This window comes from Branchiostoma floridae, chromosome 10 (genome assembly GCF_000003815.2).
Source record: "Branchiostoma floridae strain S238N-H82 chromosome 10, Bfl_VNyyK, whole genome shotgun sequence".
NCBI lineage: Eukaryota > Metazoa > Chordata > Leptocardii > Amphioxiformes > Branchiostomatidae > Branchiostoma > Branchiostoma floridae.
The window spans coordinates 14,576,633-14,591,576 of record NC_049988.1 but is presented as its reverse complement, the minus strand read 5'-3'; the positions used below and the strand labels follow the sequence as shown (position 1 = coordinate 14,591,576).

General features: G+C 38.3%; 2 protein-coding genes across 2 annotated transcripts in view; both read left to right on the top strand.

Annotated features, from left to right (window-relative positions):
* The window catches only part of LOC118424930 (protein slit-like), a 21,606-nt gene extending 10,396 nt beyond the window's left edge, over positions 1-11,210 (top strand). Inside the window, exons 14-43 of the mRNA XM_035833736.1 lie at positions 49-135; positions 374-451; positions 938-1,078; positions 1,318-1,389; positions 1,517-1,594; positions 1,839-1,916; positions 2,261-2,332; positions 2,695-2,760; positions 2,960-3,106; positions 3,519-3,590; positions 3,738-3,809; positions 4,025-4,096; positions 4,368-4,436; positions 4,669-4,737; positions 5,042-5,122; positions 5,290-5,358; positions 5,554-5,625; positions 5,749-5,817; positions 6,588-6,659; positions 6,948-7,019; positions 7,171-7,239; positions 7,639-7,710; positions 7,972-8,043; positions 8,200-8,271; positions 8,455-8,532; positions 8,810-9,003; positions 9,368-9,512; positions 9,847-10,043; positions 10,401-10,565; positions 11,062-11,210. Coding sequence (XP_035689629.1) covers positions 49-135; positions 374-451; positions 938-1,078; positions 1,318-1,389; positions 1,517-1,594; positions 1,839-1,916; positions 2,261-2,332; positions 2,695-2,760; positions 2,960-3,106; positions 3,519-3,590; positions 3,738-3,809; positions 4,025-4,096; positions 4,368-4,436; positions 4,669-4,737; positions 5,042-5,122; positions 5,290-5,358; positions 5,554-5,625; positions 5,749-5,817; positions 6,588-6,659; positions 6,948-7,019; positions 7,171-7,239; positions 7,639-7,710; positions 7,972-8,043; positions 8,200-8,271; positions 8,455-8,532; positions 8,810-9,003; positions 9,368-9,512; positions 9,847-10,043; positions 10,401-10,565; positions 11,062-11,210 — 2,821 coding nt within the window. The remainder of the gene's footprint in view (positions 1-48; positions 136-373; positions 452-937; positions 1,079-1,317; positions 1,390-1,516; positions 1,595-1,838; positions 1,917-2,260; positions 2,333-2,694; positions 2,761-2,959; positions 3,107-3,518; positions 3,591-3,737; positions 3,810-4,024; positions 4,097-4,367; positions 4,437-4,668; positions 4,738-5,041; positions 5,123-5,289; positions 5,359-5,553; positions 5,626-5,748; positions 5,818-6,587; positions 6,660-6,947; positions 7,020-7,170; positions 7,240-7,638; positions 7,711-7,971; positions 8,044-8,199; positions 8,272-8,454; positions 8,533-8,809; positions 9,004-9,367; positions 9,513-9,846; positions 10,044-10,400; positions 10,566-11,061) is intronic.
* A 1,153-nt stretch (positions 11,211-12,363) lies between these two features.
* LOC118424929 lies at positions 12,364-14,281 on the top strand. Its single transcript, XM_035833735.1, has 5 exons — positions 12,364-12,457; positions 12,793-13,075; positions 13,439-13,603; positions 13,891-14,039; positions 14,246-14,281. The coding sequence occupies exons 2-5, from the start codon at positions 12,859-12,861 to the stop codon at positions 14,279-14,281; spliced, it is 567 nt and encodes a 188-aa protein (XP_035689628.1). The 5' UTR covers positions 12,364-12,457; positions 12,793-12,858.
* Positions 14,282-14,944: the final 663 nt, after the last annotated feature.

Here is a 14,944-nt window from a genome sequence, read left to right as displayed (position 1 = left end):
CTGTAGCGATTATAGACGCACTGAAAAATATGTTACATATTTTCACAGGATCCTTCACAGTCAACAGACGCCAGATCATGAAATGTCGGCTATCATGTTCGATGCATTTTACAACCTTACTCAACTGACGACTTTGTGAGTTCAATCACTCCACTTTTGTGTACAAAATTATGTAGAGTGATAATCCTCAGGGACAACACTTGGTATTGCATCTATATTATGTGTAAGATGGGCTATTGGAATTGCCGCTTGGCGGAGTCCTGACAACAAAAGAGCTATCTTTGATTAGATATAGAAATATGGAAATCTCAAAACTCGTATCTACTCATGTCATAGGTACTAGGTAATCGTTATTGCATTTTCTCCACTTTAGGTTCATCAGTAGCAATAAACTGACGTCTTTTCCACATCCTGCCTTTTCTGAAGAGGACTGGCCAAACTTACAATTCCTGTGAGATGCTTTACCTCTTTTTTCCTTTAGTTTTCTTGATATTATAATCAAAATTTGGACATGTTAACAATATGTAATTGTAAGCCAGAGTAGAACATGTTTCAATCATTATGAAATATTTAGCAACAAAATAAGTATTTGTCAATTGGTAACTTGTTTTAAAAAACGTGTAGATTCTCGACAAGTGAAACACTTTATCATTGAAAAAGTTGTCCTCGAAAATAACAATCAAAATGATCGTCGTAAGATCGTCGTAAAGTCGTCGTAATACCTTCGCACAATTGTCGTAAGATCTTCGTACGATCATCGTAAGATAGTCGTACAATCGCCGTACGTTCGCAAACCGAGTACATGTCTTGTTGGGGGAAAGACTGTATTAGATCCTTGTAGTTGATTAATTCTGTCACAGCCTGGTTCAAAGTCGTAATCAACCAAAATCGTAAAACGATCTATGACCAATGTAACCGGACCGCTACGAACTTGCAGACACGCGGACCACAACAACATCGTCAATGTAACTGAGTACTCCTCTGATGCCTTCGAGGGTGTGTACCTGTCTCTCTATGCAGCCAGGAGAAATCAACACGAGGGTCAACCATTTTCAAAGCTGTCATCTATTCGGACTCTGTGAGTGCATGTCGACTTAATAATATATAGGTTAATTGTGTGGACACTTAACCAGCCCACTGCAACTGACTGGTGTACGTAAGTTATGTACTTCGACCACGGACGAATTACTTAAAGTTATCAGTACGGAGTCTGACATTTCCACAGACAACTAGTGACACTTTATTGATGCTCACTTGTGGCATAACCATTAGCAATTCGTTTCATATCTTATTTGAATATTTTTGCATTTTTTTCAGGTGGCTTAGCGACAACAACATACTCTCTATTCGTGAGGACGACTTGTGTAATCTCGGAAGCCTATCAACTCTGTAAGAAAACTATAGCAGTTTTCTTTCATGTCTTAATTTCTGAAAAGCAAGTAATCAATTGTGATGTTTTTCTGGCGACTTCGATTTCAGCAGTATCCCTGCAATGACATTTATTTTTGCTACACAGTGAGCTTGGTTCCAACTCGCTGGATGAGACAACGCTGCAGTCTGGAGCTTTCCGATGTCTTGGGAATCTGAGAAATCTGTAGGTTTTGCACTGAGCATTTCATCTTGTTCAAAACGTAACTGAGCAGTTAAGTCTTTTCGTGCATATGTACGAGATTATTTTATGTACATTTGACACTTTAGCAAACCTGTTTTTCTCTACAGCTTAATCAATCAAAATGTTGTTATTGTAAGCTATATATACATGTATTTAATAATAAGAACATTTATAGAATATTCTAAGAATTCCTATTGAATTCCTTTGATTGAATATGTTCTTACAGTCGTCTTGGCAGCAATCGTATCCAATACCTACCAGTGTCCATGTACGATGACATATATCCTCCAGTTGTTGTGGAATTGTAAGTAGCCAAGAAATGTTTGCCTAAACATACATGTACTGTAAATTACGTACCTCCTATCGATCGGTTTTCTAGTTTCTTAAACTCTACTTACATTTACCGTTGTTATGATATTTCTTCTCGTTTGATTTGGGAGCCTTTGGATAGCAGTAGCCTGGCGTCGTCAATTATACCAACAGCACTTCGACACACTATTACATTTGTACATTTTCTTAAGTTTGTGTTCTTGAGGTGTGTTCTAAAGTGAAACAGACTGAGAAAATTATTTGTCACGAAATGATTTTAATCTATTATTGCATTATTCACGCTATTATTATTGAAAAATGCCTTTTTTTCCGTACTAGGGACCTTCGATCTAACCGACTTACCTTTCTACTGGAGGGAACCTTCAGTAACCTGACTTATCTAAGCAATCTGTGAGTAAATCATTTATCGTGTGAAAGACTTTGCACTCTCGAAAGAAAAAGATGACCGACAAATACTGTGTTTTCATTGTCCGAGCTTCCTTACATGTATTTCAACCCCGATTCCATCCAGTGGCCATTGTATTCTTAAGTTGTCAAAGAGCGAATTTGTCTCCACGTTGACATTCGGACCTCACAGTCTGCCAATTTGACTATCAAAGAAGAATAATTTAACTTCAAAAGCTTGCTCTAACATATATTGGCTACTGCTGCCTGCCAAATGTTTGACAGAAGGGTAAAACTAACGTTATATACTTTTTTGTAAAATATTTCTACCATGTGGTAATAATATCAATTCCTTTTCTACAACACAGCATCCTGAATTCAAACAAAATCATCACCATTGAAGACGGAACATTTCCGGACCACATCGGTGCCATGTAAGTCTTGTCAGGCTAATATGCTATGGCCTTATGGTAATTATATTATCTTATATTACATTTCCTGAGTATCCTTGAGGCCTCTGTGTCACCTATCCTAAAATGGGCACAGGGATATCTGTGGGAGAGAATTGTTTTGGTAATCAATATAATCGTCATATTATCTCAGTAAAAGTATTAACCTTTTGTTCTTTTACAGATATCTACAAAGCAATACATACTTTGACTTTCGTCATCAGAACCCATTCAACAACCTGACGCAGCTGCGGGGCCTTGCTCTGGATGGCAACTCCATCACAGATATCCCAGAGACTGCACTGTATGGACTAGGAAATCTAGTAGGACTGTAGGTGTTCACATTCTTAAATATAAACATCATCGAAAATGGATATTATGTAATCAGGAAGCAGCAACTCATAGAGTGTAACATGAAGTCAAGTAATATTTACCTTCATCACCATTGATATGTAGTTGTCTTCAATATATCTTATGTTTTATATTATAACGTTACATTTTGTTAAAAGGGCTAACTTTATTTAATACGGACTTTGATTCTCCCGTACCTAGTGGCACATGTGGCAGCAAGCCTTTTAAGGACAATATTATAAAAATGGTATGTGCCTGTGAAAAGAAAGAAACATTGCATGTGTAGTCAAATCTATGACCAGTTATGTCACAACACGAAAAACGCCATCATAGAAGTCATCTTTCTCAACCACATGATACAATTTTACCAACGACTTTTCACTATTCCTCAGGATACTAAGTAACAACAAACTAGGCTGGATAAGGAAGGATGCCCTGAAGGATTGCACCAGCTTACAGACACTGTAAGTTATCAAATATTATTTCTCTTTACTTCAATCAAGTTCTTGAGTCTATAATTGACGTCCAAGCATAATCTTGTTAATATGGTAAAAATTGCCATGCTTTTCTGAACCACCAGTTCAAGGCATTTTTGTTTGTTTTTTCATTAGGAACCTCGATCACAACGAGATTGGATATATCGAGGAAGGGACCTTGGAGCAGATTCCAAATATCAACCATGTGTACGTCCATCTTTTAATGCGCTGCTTGAAGAAGATATTCGGGTTAACATCAGTGAACTTACAATTAGTATAATAACAACTATCCTTATTATTATTGAATAGGCTGGTTGCTTTAATAAAGACGGTCATTGTGGCTTTTGTAAACTTAACTCCGAGTATCACATCACAATATAGATATTACCAATTCAATCCCAACTTTCCACGTTTTCTTACAGGCAACTGAATAACAACGACTTAACCTCTCTTCCGAATACTGGGGATTTCCACACGATCACAGGCAACGATCTGTACGTAGTACTCTAATAGTTATTATAAAGAAAATTGACATCGTTGTTATATTAAGAAAAGGATTATTGCTTTTATTTGAACATGTTCCTGTTTAGTGAAGTTGCTCCTTGTTTCGTTTACTGTGGGCTTGAATTATAACGATCCATGAACATATTACAACGCAGACTTTACAAGGGAAAAGCTCATATAACCTAGAACAGTTTAACATGAAAATGATCTTATTTCATTTTACCTTAACTTTACTCATACCCTTTCCTTACACCATTCCAGCACCTTCCAAAACAATAGGATAACTGCGATCCGCAACAACACGTTTAAGGAAGTTAGCGCAGATGTACTGTAAGTATATAATTCCATTACAGATATCACCGTAGTTCTCTTCCCATCTTTACTGCCCTTTGCTGCCTAGGGAGATATTCGAGATATAGTTTTATTGGTCACTCATCAATTGCTCTTTCTGTTTGAGCACACAATGTTGTACATACTACATATTGTACTTAATACATCCGATTTGGGGCAGACTTAATAACCATTTGTGACTATCAATGTTATATATTTCGTTATCTGACAGGAATCTGGAAAGCAACTCCATTTCCATCATAGAAGGATACGCCTTCAACGATGTTTCAACATCAACGATGTGAGTATTTCCGTTTTGTACAAACAATTTCTACTGTAACTGAGTTTGCGGCAACATGTTGGGGGATTCTAGAGGGTAGAACAGTCAGGGCGATTGTGGTTCTACTTCATCAGAGCAGCAGCTCACCATGATATACGTAACGCAGGATTGATACAACTGTCTTTTTATTCACATACTACATCTCAACAGGACTTGGTCCTTGTAAGCTTTCTTCTCTAATCATAAATACGAAACTAAAACAGAATAGAAACACTATTCAAAATACATGATAAAATATCATACTTGTTGCTGTATGTTCTTACAGCGATCTGGATAACAACCCGACAAAGTTTGTAGACTCCTATGCCTTCAACGTCATACGCTGTGTGACGAACCCGGGAACATTGTAAGTACTTTAGCAAATAGTTTCTAAATGAATGCGTTATTGTATAAATCGACTTTAATCTTATTTGATAATGGATAAGAGCTTAATAATCAGCCCCGAAAGACACCCGATTTTTCCACTCCCGATATCTACGTGAACATTTACACAATCTATTTTCTTCTATGCAGGTCCTTCAAGAATGCTGAATTTGAGTTGCTGAACTCTTACGTACTGAACGATGTTCATGTCAGATATTTGTAAGTAGTATATTCATTGACTCTCCGACGGTGGTATATATTCTGTAATGAACCTTAGACATGAAATTATCATTCCTTTACCGAGCTTTCATTGAGTACAGTATAGGCATGTTAAGTACTTATTCTTACATATTATGACGAAAAACTAATATTTGACGACTGTTTGTCTCATTGCATAAATTTCCTCTTGACCAGGTACCTCGATGGAGGAGCGATAACCGACATAGCACCCTACGCTTTTAATGAAGTCAACGTCGATTATGAATTGTAAGTACTAACATCTCCAGTCGTGCAATTTCATTAATGACAAGAAGCTTGAAAGATTTCTTTAGATGTGTCGTCGGTAACGATGATTGTATAATGATATCATGACGCTAAAATTGCTTTCAGGGACTTGCAGAATAACAGGATATCGTCAATAAGGGAACACGCTTTCCACACGGTTTCCAGTCGAAACATGTAAGTAAAAAAATTATGTAATATTCTTATATTTCAAATGTCCTAAAAATCCAATATATATCGATAAAACATGGTGTATGGATTGTATTTTGTAATATAAGACAATACTTGATCACTTAAATGACGCACACAAAACCCTTATAATTTTTTCCAGCTACTTCCAAGATAACCCTGTCTCAAGTATTGAATCTTACGCTTTTGATGATGTCACCGTCCGCAGTACTCTGTAAGACTACACCATATATCAACATCTATTTTTTATCATTTTGTGTGGTATATATTTAAACATTGCTACACGATCTTCCTACACAATTTCTAACCTTTATAAGAGTGCAATTGTACTGTGTTGTTTAATTTGTTTGCATACCTTATGAAAATATCAAATGTTTTAGACAAAAAAATATACACTATTTTACAGGTATTTAAATAATATGGACTTCACCGTGATACCGCCACGTGCGTTTAGCAGAGTTTCAGTCTACAATCTGTGAGTAACGTAACTAGCCATCTTTTTACTATACAGTATGAAAAAACATAGTGCACTTCTTGAATTTAGGAATAAATGCCTTGTTGGCTGTGATGTCAAACTTCATTCTTGTTATACAGTCCATGGTGTCTATTTCTAAAATATAGCCATATTGTTTGTTTTTCACTCATCTTGTTTTTTGTAGAGGATGTCATCCATAAACTTTACTTGTTGTGGCCTGATTATAAGGTGACAGACAAAAGAAATGTAAAAATGACCATGCTATCTTATCATGAATTCCCAGGCAAATGAGTGCAAACACCCAACTGACATCAATAGAGGAGGAAGCTTTCGATGTAACGATCACCAACAGTCTGTAAGGTTTCTTTTCGATATAGGACCTAGATGTTTCTAATTTACTAAAAAGTACTTAGTTCTTACAGCTTACGAAGGACAGCGTCACTTAGTATGATCTTACATTTAGTAAAACAGTTAGTTTGAACCCTATTCAGTACAATTATGTCTATCTACTTGGCCAATTCACCATTTTTATGTCTAGTGTAATCATGTCCTATATCGATGGTGGCGTTAAAATTTGTAAGTTTAAGACAGAACCTTTGGACCTGCATATTCATATTACCATGTCTTTCTCTGTGATCGGCAGTGATCTATCAAACAATGCCATTAAGGTGGTAAGGGGGAAAATCTTCAGTAACGTGTCTGTCGTCAAGGACCTGTAAGTCTTTTGTGTTTCTGTATGATTTGCTTGTTTCCATTTAGTTCATAAAACATACTACGTCTACGTCAGTGACATTCATTTTTCCCTTGCTACTTTTGAATGACTAACAAAAAAGCAAACTGAAACAAAATGTATTGTTCTTTTCCAGCCACCTAGAAAACAACTTGATCTACTACATAGATCCTGATGCATTCGTCGGTGTGACCCTTACCCTGATGTCAGTACTCCTTCACACCAATTTCGCAAAATATTTCATAACGAAAACCATTGTAACGTATCGGACCGCTTACACGTATCTACTCATCTAATTCACGATTTAGGTTAACTAGATTTCATACAATGGTAACTACACTTGAGCACGTATGCCACATCATCTTTCCCTTACTCTGTTTGTTTGTTTGTTTGTTTTATTTGTTTTATTTGGATCTCCATTAGTGATACTAAATGTAGTATCACTATTCTTCCTGGAGTCCTACAATACATGAGCAATAAATACAATACATAAGCAACAAATCTTATACAATAAGTAAACAGAAAACCAACAAAATCAACTGAGGTAACTGAGTGCAATGTATTGAACTTTATCTTTCATTCTGTCTCGTGTTTTTGCTTACAGTAACCTTGACAACAACGCATTGCTGACATTGGATTCGAATCTGCTCAGCACACAGGGTAGTCTCAAGAACTTGTGAGTCTGATATTTTATTTGTTCACATTTAAGTCTACATGTAAGTGGTCTTAAAGGCGACCGGTATGGCAATATGCAATAAGCATGGATTAAAATTGATTGTATATAGGTGCCCCAAAAGTACCTACATTAATGGCTAGACGTAAACTCTTAAAGTTTGTATTTGTATATTTGAAAACTACTCAATTAAGAATGATACATTTTTACATTGTTTACAAACTTGCAAATTTTGTGTTGTTGTTTTTTTTTACATATCTTTAGATCCATGGCAAACAATCGACTACAACAGATACCAGTTGGTTTCCTGGCTTCCCTTGTGCAGCTTGGTACCCTGTGAGTTTATCATTCACATTTCACATGCTTGACATTGCGTTACATTTGCTACACATCTTGGTAACAAATAAACTAGAAATAAAATCCATTAACATCATACCATGGCAACATGTTGTATGTACATGTAAAATGTTTCAATTTTATCATATTTTTCAGGTATTTGTCGGGGAATCTGATTGAAATGGTGGAGTCCAATACCTTCGACAATCTGGCAAACATTGAAGAACTGTAAGCCCTGACACATTATGAAATCGTTCTGCCAATATCATACCTATTTTTAGGTTTGAATAATTTGTACAACCATCCGCAAAAGTCACCGACCCTGTAAATTCCCAGACATGAACATTGGACTAGGTAAAGGTAAGGTAAATATATGTGATGACGCAACATGTTCTCTTTAAAACATTCCAGTGACCTGTCCAACAACAGAATCCAGTTCCTAGCAGACAATGTCTTCGATGGTATCAAGAACAACGCGCGACTCAATATGTAAGTATGAGACATTAAACGCTGTTGTGGCTGCTATAAAAACAAAAGTAGTTTTTTTTCTATTCTTATCGTGAATATCACCCATTTTTTTCATATTTTTCTTTTGGACAGACGAGGACAAAGTGGCACTGTGCTCAAGTTAGTAACTTATAAGTAACTCATCTTAATAGTGCCACATAGATATCACCAATTTCAGTCGAACGTAGTCCTAATCTTTACTTACAAAACGTATTTTCACACCATACTACCAATGTAACGTTACATAATCTTTTTTCAGTGACCTGAGTGGGAACCCTCTAGCCTGCAGCTGTTCCATGATGACTATGATGGCAGACCTATGGAACCTTACTACCTTCACAGGGGGTGAATGTGGAACCCCTGCCCAGGCAGCTGGCGTGTCCTTCGCCTCCTCACAAAGAAATACCAGCAGTAACTACTTCTTATCCGTGTGTCCTGAGACATTCGTTTGTGGTAAGGGATTCCCTAGATGTTTTGTCTTTTTGTATCAAGTATCAATTTTGTCTTTATTGATTTGTTGCATATTGTCAAATTTGTGACTTGACTTCATACAACAGGATCTAATAAGTGTTAACCTTGCATTAACTTTGTCTTATTTTTGTTTCCTAATTGACTATCTAAAATCTAATGTGTTGGTGATATACCTGCTGATCAACAGATCTTACTCAGTGTCACTGATGAAAGACAGTGGAAGATGCATGTCTGAAAAGTCTGACTGTTACGTTGTCATATCCTGTTACGTTGATTGAGTGACTATTGTTGTGCGATGTTTTCCAATCTTTACCTGATAACACTGATACGGATTTGCCCTTTGCAGAACCGGAGAATGTGCAGGCACTAGCTTCGGGTCAGAATGAGATCACAGTCTCATGGACGCCCCCTACCGACCCGTACCCCTCCCATCCCGGGTTCGACATGTATACATCAGGATGTACTGACATCGTAACCAACAGTAGCTACGGGTGGGTGCACTTTTACTGTAGTTTGCCATTGAATTTCAAAAATTTGAAGCTTGTTCTAATATACTGATGTACGTTCTCAAAAACAAGCTTAAGTGTAGTGCATCTGATGTGATTCAAGGAGGATCGAATGGGCTTATCAGACAAGCCATTGTGGCATTTGAGTCTAAGAGTATCACAAGTCAAGATAGAAAATTAGCCCGTTGACTACGCTTATCTACTGTGATAAATTACTGAGTTGTTTGACCTCAATAATACCTTATAGCTTTGGCCATCTACACCACGTTTTAACAAAACTAAAGGAAACAAATTGGCATGCGTTTTGCGACAATTCCAGAACCTACGATGTGAACTGCACCAGCAGCGATGCTCCGGACCTCGCCGCTGATGGAGTCACAAACTCGTCAGTAGTGTTCGACGCTGCAGATGACGTCAGGGCCGGCACAGACTATGTCTGCACCGTGATTCGGAACGACAACGGGAGCTACAGCGCAGTGGGGTGGCCAGAGCCAGTCACAACTTTAGAGGACTTAGGTACCTGCAGCTGTTCCTAGAATGTGTTGTTTTCAAGCTTGTAAAGACACAGCAATAAATTATGTCTACTTTCTGGTATTATTTCTATCAGACCTTTTCCCTTTATTGAAATAAGATACAATGAGCCAAAGATAATCCTCTTGACAAAGTCCAATAGCGCTAATCCACCCATCTACTGCGCATGCTGATTGTAAGAAAATGATTTGTATTGTTACATTGTACCTTCATCATCATCAGCAGCAGCAGCTAGTTCTTCATTTGCAAACCGCATATTCTTACCTTAACATTAGTTTCTTGAAATGAAAGCCCTTTGAAAGATGTTTCGTAACGACACACTGTCTTGAACTTCCTGTCCAGTTTCCGTGAATGTAACGGCGTCTAACGTAACGGACGACCTTGACCTGCCCATCACGTACTATGACTTCAGTGTGAACCACCCGGACTTTGACGGTACCAGACAGGGAGACCTGGGAGATCCCATTTACGTCAACAGTCCGTTTGGGGCATTTCTGGCTCTATCGGGTACGTATAACCAATCTATGGGGATGTCCCTGAATGAAAAAAAATAAAAGTTTACACAACAATATTCGAATACATTTCAAGGCGATAAACTACCGGACAGATTTGAGTGACATCCATCACTCTTCTTCAATGTCACTAGGATGCACTGGCAGAAACAACTGAATACAAGTACATCTCACTAGATACAACGGTTGAACATGTAAAGATTGTATGCAAATGTAACACATTATGTAAATCATGTTTAGATAGGTTTCTATGGTAAGACAATATCAAACGAAAGGTACTGTACTTTGTGAAGCAAAGATGGTCCCATGAACTGAAGAGTTCTACACGAATTCTTCTTGTGACAGAGGACAATCAATTAACAACTAACTTGTATTGGAAGTAAGTAGAAATTGTGCTTCCATATCGATATATATAGAACGTCTTTTAGCGTTACACGTGATGTCTCAGTGTCTCAGTCTTGTCATTAGCATCTATTCTCGCGTTTTGACAGACAACCCCGCCACTGACTCCATCTCTCAGTGGTTCGCGTCCGTCCCTAACGTGAACTACGTCAGAGAAGCGACGCTGACGCTGGAGAAACAAAATGATACGGATACCTACAGGTACACTTGCTTCTTTTGGATTGCATTATCAAGCTAAAAAGGTCTGTAATTGGATTCGTACATGCATAACAGTATAGAACCCTTCTATTGTCATCTATCTAACAACAAAATTTAGCATTCTCTTATTGAAATTTAACGAAGTAGAATCTCATTAAATCTCATTAATTTTCTAATGGAAGAATTGAGTATCTTCTTACTAAAAACTCAGTGTCATTGCATGATATGGAAAACGTATCAACCAATGTAATATGTCTGCCAACGGAATGTGCCACGGTTCTTGATGCAATTTTCCCCGTCATTTCTATCCCCAGGTATTACAGCGATAGATTCTTTCCGATTGACGGACTGGGATACAGGTCTGAACAACAGAGGGACTGCAACAATGTACTGCACAACTTTGGGTTGGTGTCTCCACTATCGAACTTAATGTTGCATTTATCATTCTCATTAATGGTTCCATACTACACACAACTGTGCGACGATGACAACAACACACAGTGTCGCTGTCAATAAGATTCGTATGTTAGCATCCGAACTGTACCTTTTTATAGAGTGCACTAGCATACGGACCAAATGTGCAAGAAAATGCCATGCAACAAAGCATAGCAGTTACGTTCCTAATCACAAAAGTAAATTTTTAGAGGACTTGCAAAAAAATGTATTTGATTTGATGTTATCTTCCCTTTATTCCACAGATTTACCCTGGCTATCCGTGTAGCTATCACTTACACTGGGAACGAGATCATCACCGTTGGTGGTGGGGACGAGCTGTGGTTGTTTGTTGACAAACAGAAAGTTGTTGACCTGCGGCGACAGAAGGGCGACAGTTCCACAAACACTGCGTGTAGGATAATCAGCCTACTTCCAGCGCAGGGAGAAGGTACGTTGGTCAGGAGTAGAACAGAATAGAATAGAATGGAATGGAATAGAATAAAATAGAATAGAATAGAATACGTTAGAATAGATCCGAATAGAATACATTAGAATACATCAAAATAGAATAGAATACGTTAGAATACATCAGAATAGAATAGAATAGAATAGAATAGAATAGAATACATCAGAATAGAATACATCAGAATTCTTTCGGACTTCAACACAAAATTGTGATTACCATGTTGTTACTGTCGTCTCTGTTATTGTTTTTGTTAATTTGCGATTGTTGACGATCTGTTCATTTTTTCAGGCGGAGGGAGTATTGTACCTGTTTCCGGAAATGTCACGGGTGGAGAATGTGTTCCAGGAGTAAGTGAAGTGAATGAGACTGTGGCATTAGACTTAACGGTAAGATCAGAAACACATGTTGCAATTTCTCCCTTATGATGTAACGTTATCAACATTTAACAGAGACTTTAGGACGGATATGAAGTAAACTTCTTACTATAACGTAATCAAGATATGTTTAACACTTCCAACCCATGGCACTGGAGAGTCTGACTAAAGTAGGCTTCTAGCAGCTCTTCTACTGGCCCCTGAAAGTCAAGCAGGTCCTTCCGGCTGGAATCCTTACAGCCCTGGACGCTGAGAGTTTGTGTAATGTAAACGAATGTATCTCTATTTTATGTATTGCATCAGCAAGGTCATAGCCTATTTCAAACCTTTTTATCTTCTTTCCCTAGGTAGGAGAAACTTACCACTTTGTCCTGTTCGTTGCTGAGCGGGAGCAATGCGTCTCTTCATTCTTCATGGAGATCACCGGTACCACCTTCTCCTCACAAGTGATTGACAGCTCTGCAAACGATGGCGGGAGCAGGAGGCGAAGATCTGCTGACGTCAGCGGATATCCACTGGACTACGAGACGACCATCAGAGAGGACCTGCATGTCAACGGCACCGTGCAGATAATAGTTGTGACTGACATCTTCTCTACAGGACCATCGTACAATGTGACCATCCTAAAAGGTACGTACGTGTATAGCAATTATTTGGTGTTGTTATATTGGTAGTACAAGCATCTCTGATGTTACAGACATAAAGCTGGAGTCATGTTTTCTTCAACCAAAGGAATAGCATGATTTGATGTACATTGTTTCATATTTGCCCATGGAGTTTGCTTTAAACGGTCTTGATTCGCCATTTTTCCCTTACAGATGTCTTTATAACTATCTTATGATGTAATTGCATTTTCATAGTTTCTTGAGAAATAATTCAATCATTTATCTACTTGTCGCAAATTTCATCTAGCAACAAACAAACTGCATTTGTAGCTGTAAACAGTCAAATGCTTTAACCGTTCCACACTGCTAATGAAATTCGTATTTTCAGGAAATGAAGCTCGTCATTTCACGATCAAAGATGACACTCCTGATAACCGCCTAGCTGCTGCCGCGCCCTCCCCCGCACCTCTGCCGTGGATGACAGTAGAGGGGCTGTCGTTTGTCACCTGTGACGACGACACGCCCACACCGTCACCTGACCTGAACATTGCAGGTAGGCGCTTTTGGTTAGGTTATTATCAGGTACATTGAATTTGTCTTAAAACACTGAATTTGCAAAACTGTATTTCACCAGTGAGGACGTTTTAGTTTGACAGAAATGGATCAACATGAGACAAACACGAAAGAATCTACTTAAAAAGTTACACCTACACTTTCACACATCTTTTCCTTCGAATCTATGATATTTCGTTGTTTGTCACTTACCGACTAGAATATTTCCAGTAAACTGACAGACAGATAGCAAAGCTCATCTTCATCCCAAACCATGTATCATTTCAGGCACGGAATCTTTCGAGGTGACCACAACGACGGTATTGCTGAGTATTGATTCCGAAGTGGACTATGAAATTGCCCAGGAATACACACTGATACTGGATGTACAAGACTACGGCGCTTCACCACCTAGAACGGGAACAGTAGTAATCAAGGTAGGTGTGTTATTCTTATAAATCAAATTATAATAATGGTACATTTATCAACCAGAAAAGAGTTGGTCATGGCACCAAGACTCAAAACCAAAGTAAAGTCTGTCCGTCAAAAAGAAGCCGATTGAACTATTGTTGCACGAGTCAACAAACTTAATATTTTGCAACGCTTGACATATGTCTTCCTCTGCGTACCAAACTTCAATAAGTTGAGGGCTCAGGCACAAGGTGAGGGGTTCATCTAGGTACATGTCATTGTGGCACAGGTGGCTCGTGCGTGGCTTTAGGCTCCTCTGTAGCCTCCTCACCTCCATCCTACCACCACCCTGCTCTTTAGCGGCGAGTACCCAATGTAATTATGAAGAATATGTTTCGGCATACATGTATGAACAATCTTAGTCCTACATTAGATTTCCAGATTTTTAACTCTAAGAAAACTAAAAATGAAATTTCTCGTCGTTTTATCAATATAGATCATTATCGAGGACGTCAATGATAACTGCCCCACCCTGGAGGAGACGATGTTTACCATCCATCCCCAGCCTGTCCTGAGACTGACTCCGGTGATGACTCTAGTGTGGGAGGACAGAGACAGTGGTGACAACGCCAACACCACATTCCACAGGACGCACATCAACCAAACGTAAGACTGAGCCACACTTTTTTCATGTACAGTTGCATGCATATCGTTTGGTATCGATCCTAACTATTCTTGATAATGATGGATGGAAGCCTTGTCACTCTTGGCAAAAGACAAGAATGTCTTGACCACATCAAAACTGTTCCAATGCAGTTCAATAGCTATATAATGATATTCTTAAGGTTTTAGCCTAACCTGGAGTCCAGCTTGTTCACTTTGATCCACTCGGGAGCGGACCAAAGCGAAGAAGGTTGGACTCCAGGTTAGT

Coding starts and splice junctions, on each gene's coding strand:
- LOC118424929 (XM_035833735.1), top strand. CDS start 12,859: ATGGAGATCACCGGTACCACCTTCTCCTCACAAGTGATTGACAGCTCT. Junction 13,076..13,438: donor CAATGTGACCATCCTAAAAG/GTACGTACGTGT, acceptor TCGTATTTTCAG/GAAATGAAGCTCGTCATTTC. Junction 13,604..13,890: donor ACCTGACCTGAACATTGCAG/GTAGGCGCTTTT, acceptor GTATCATTTCAG/GCACGGAATCTTTCGAGGTG.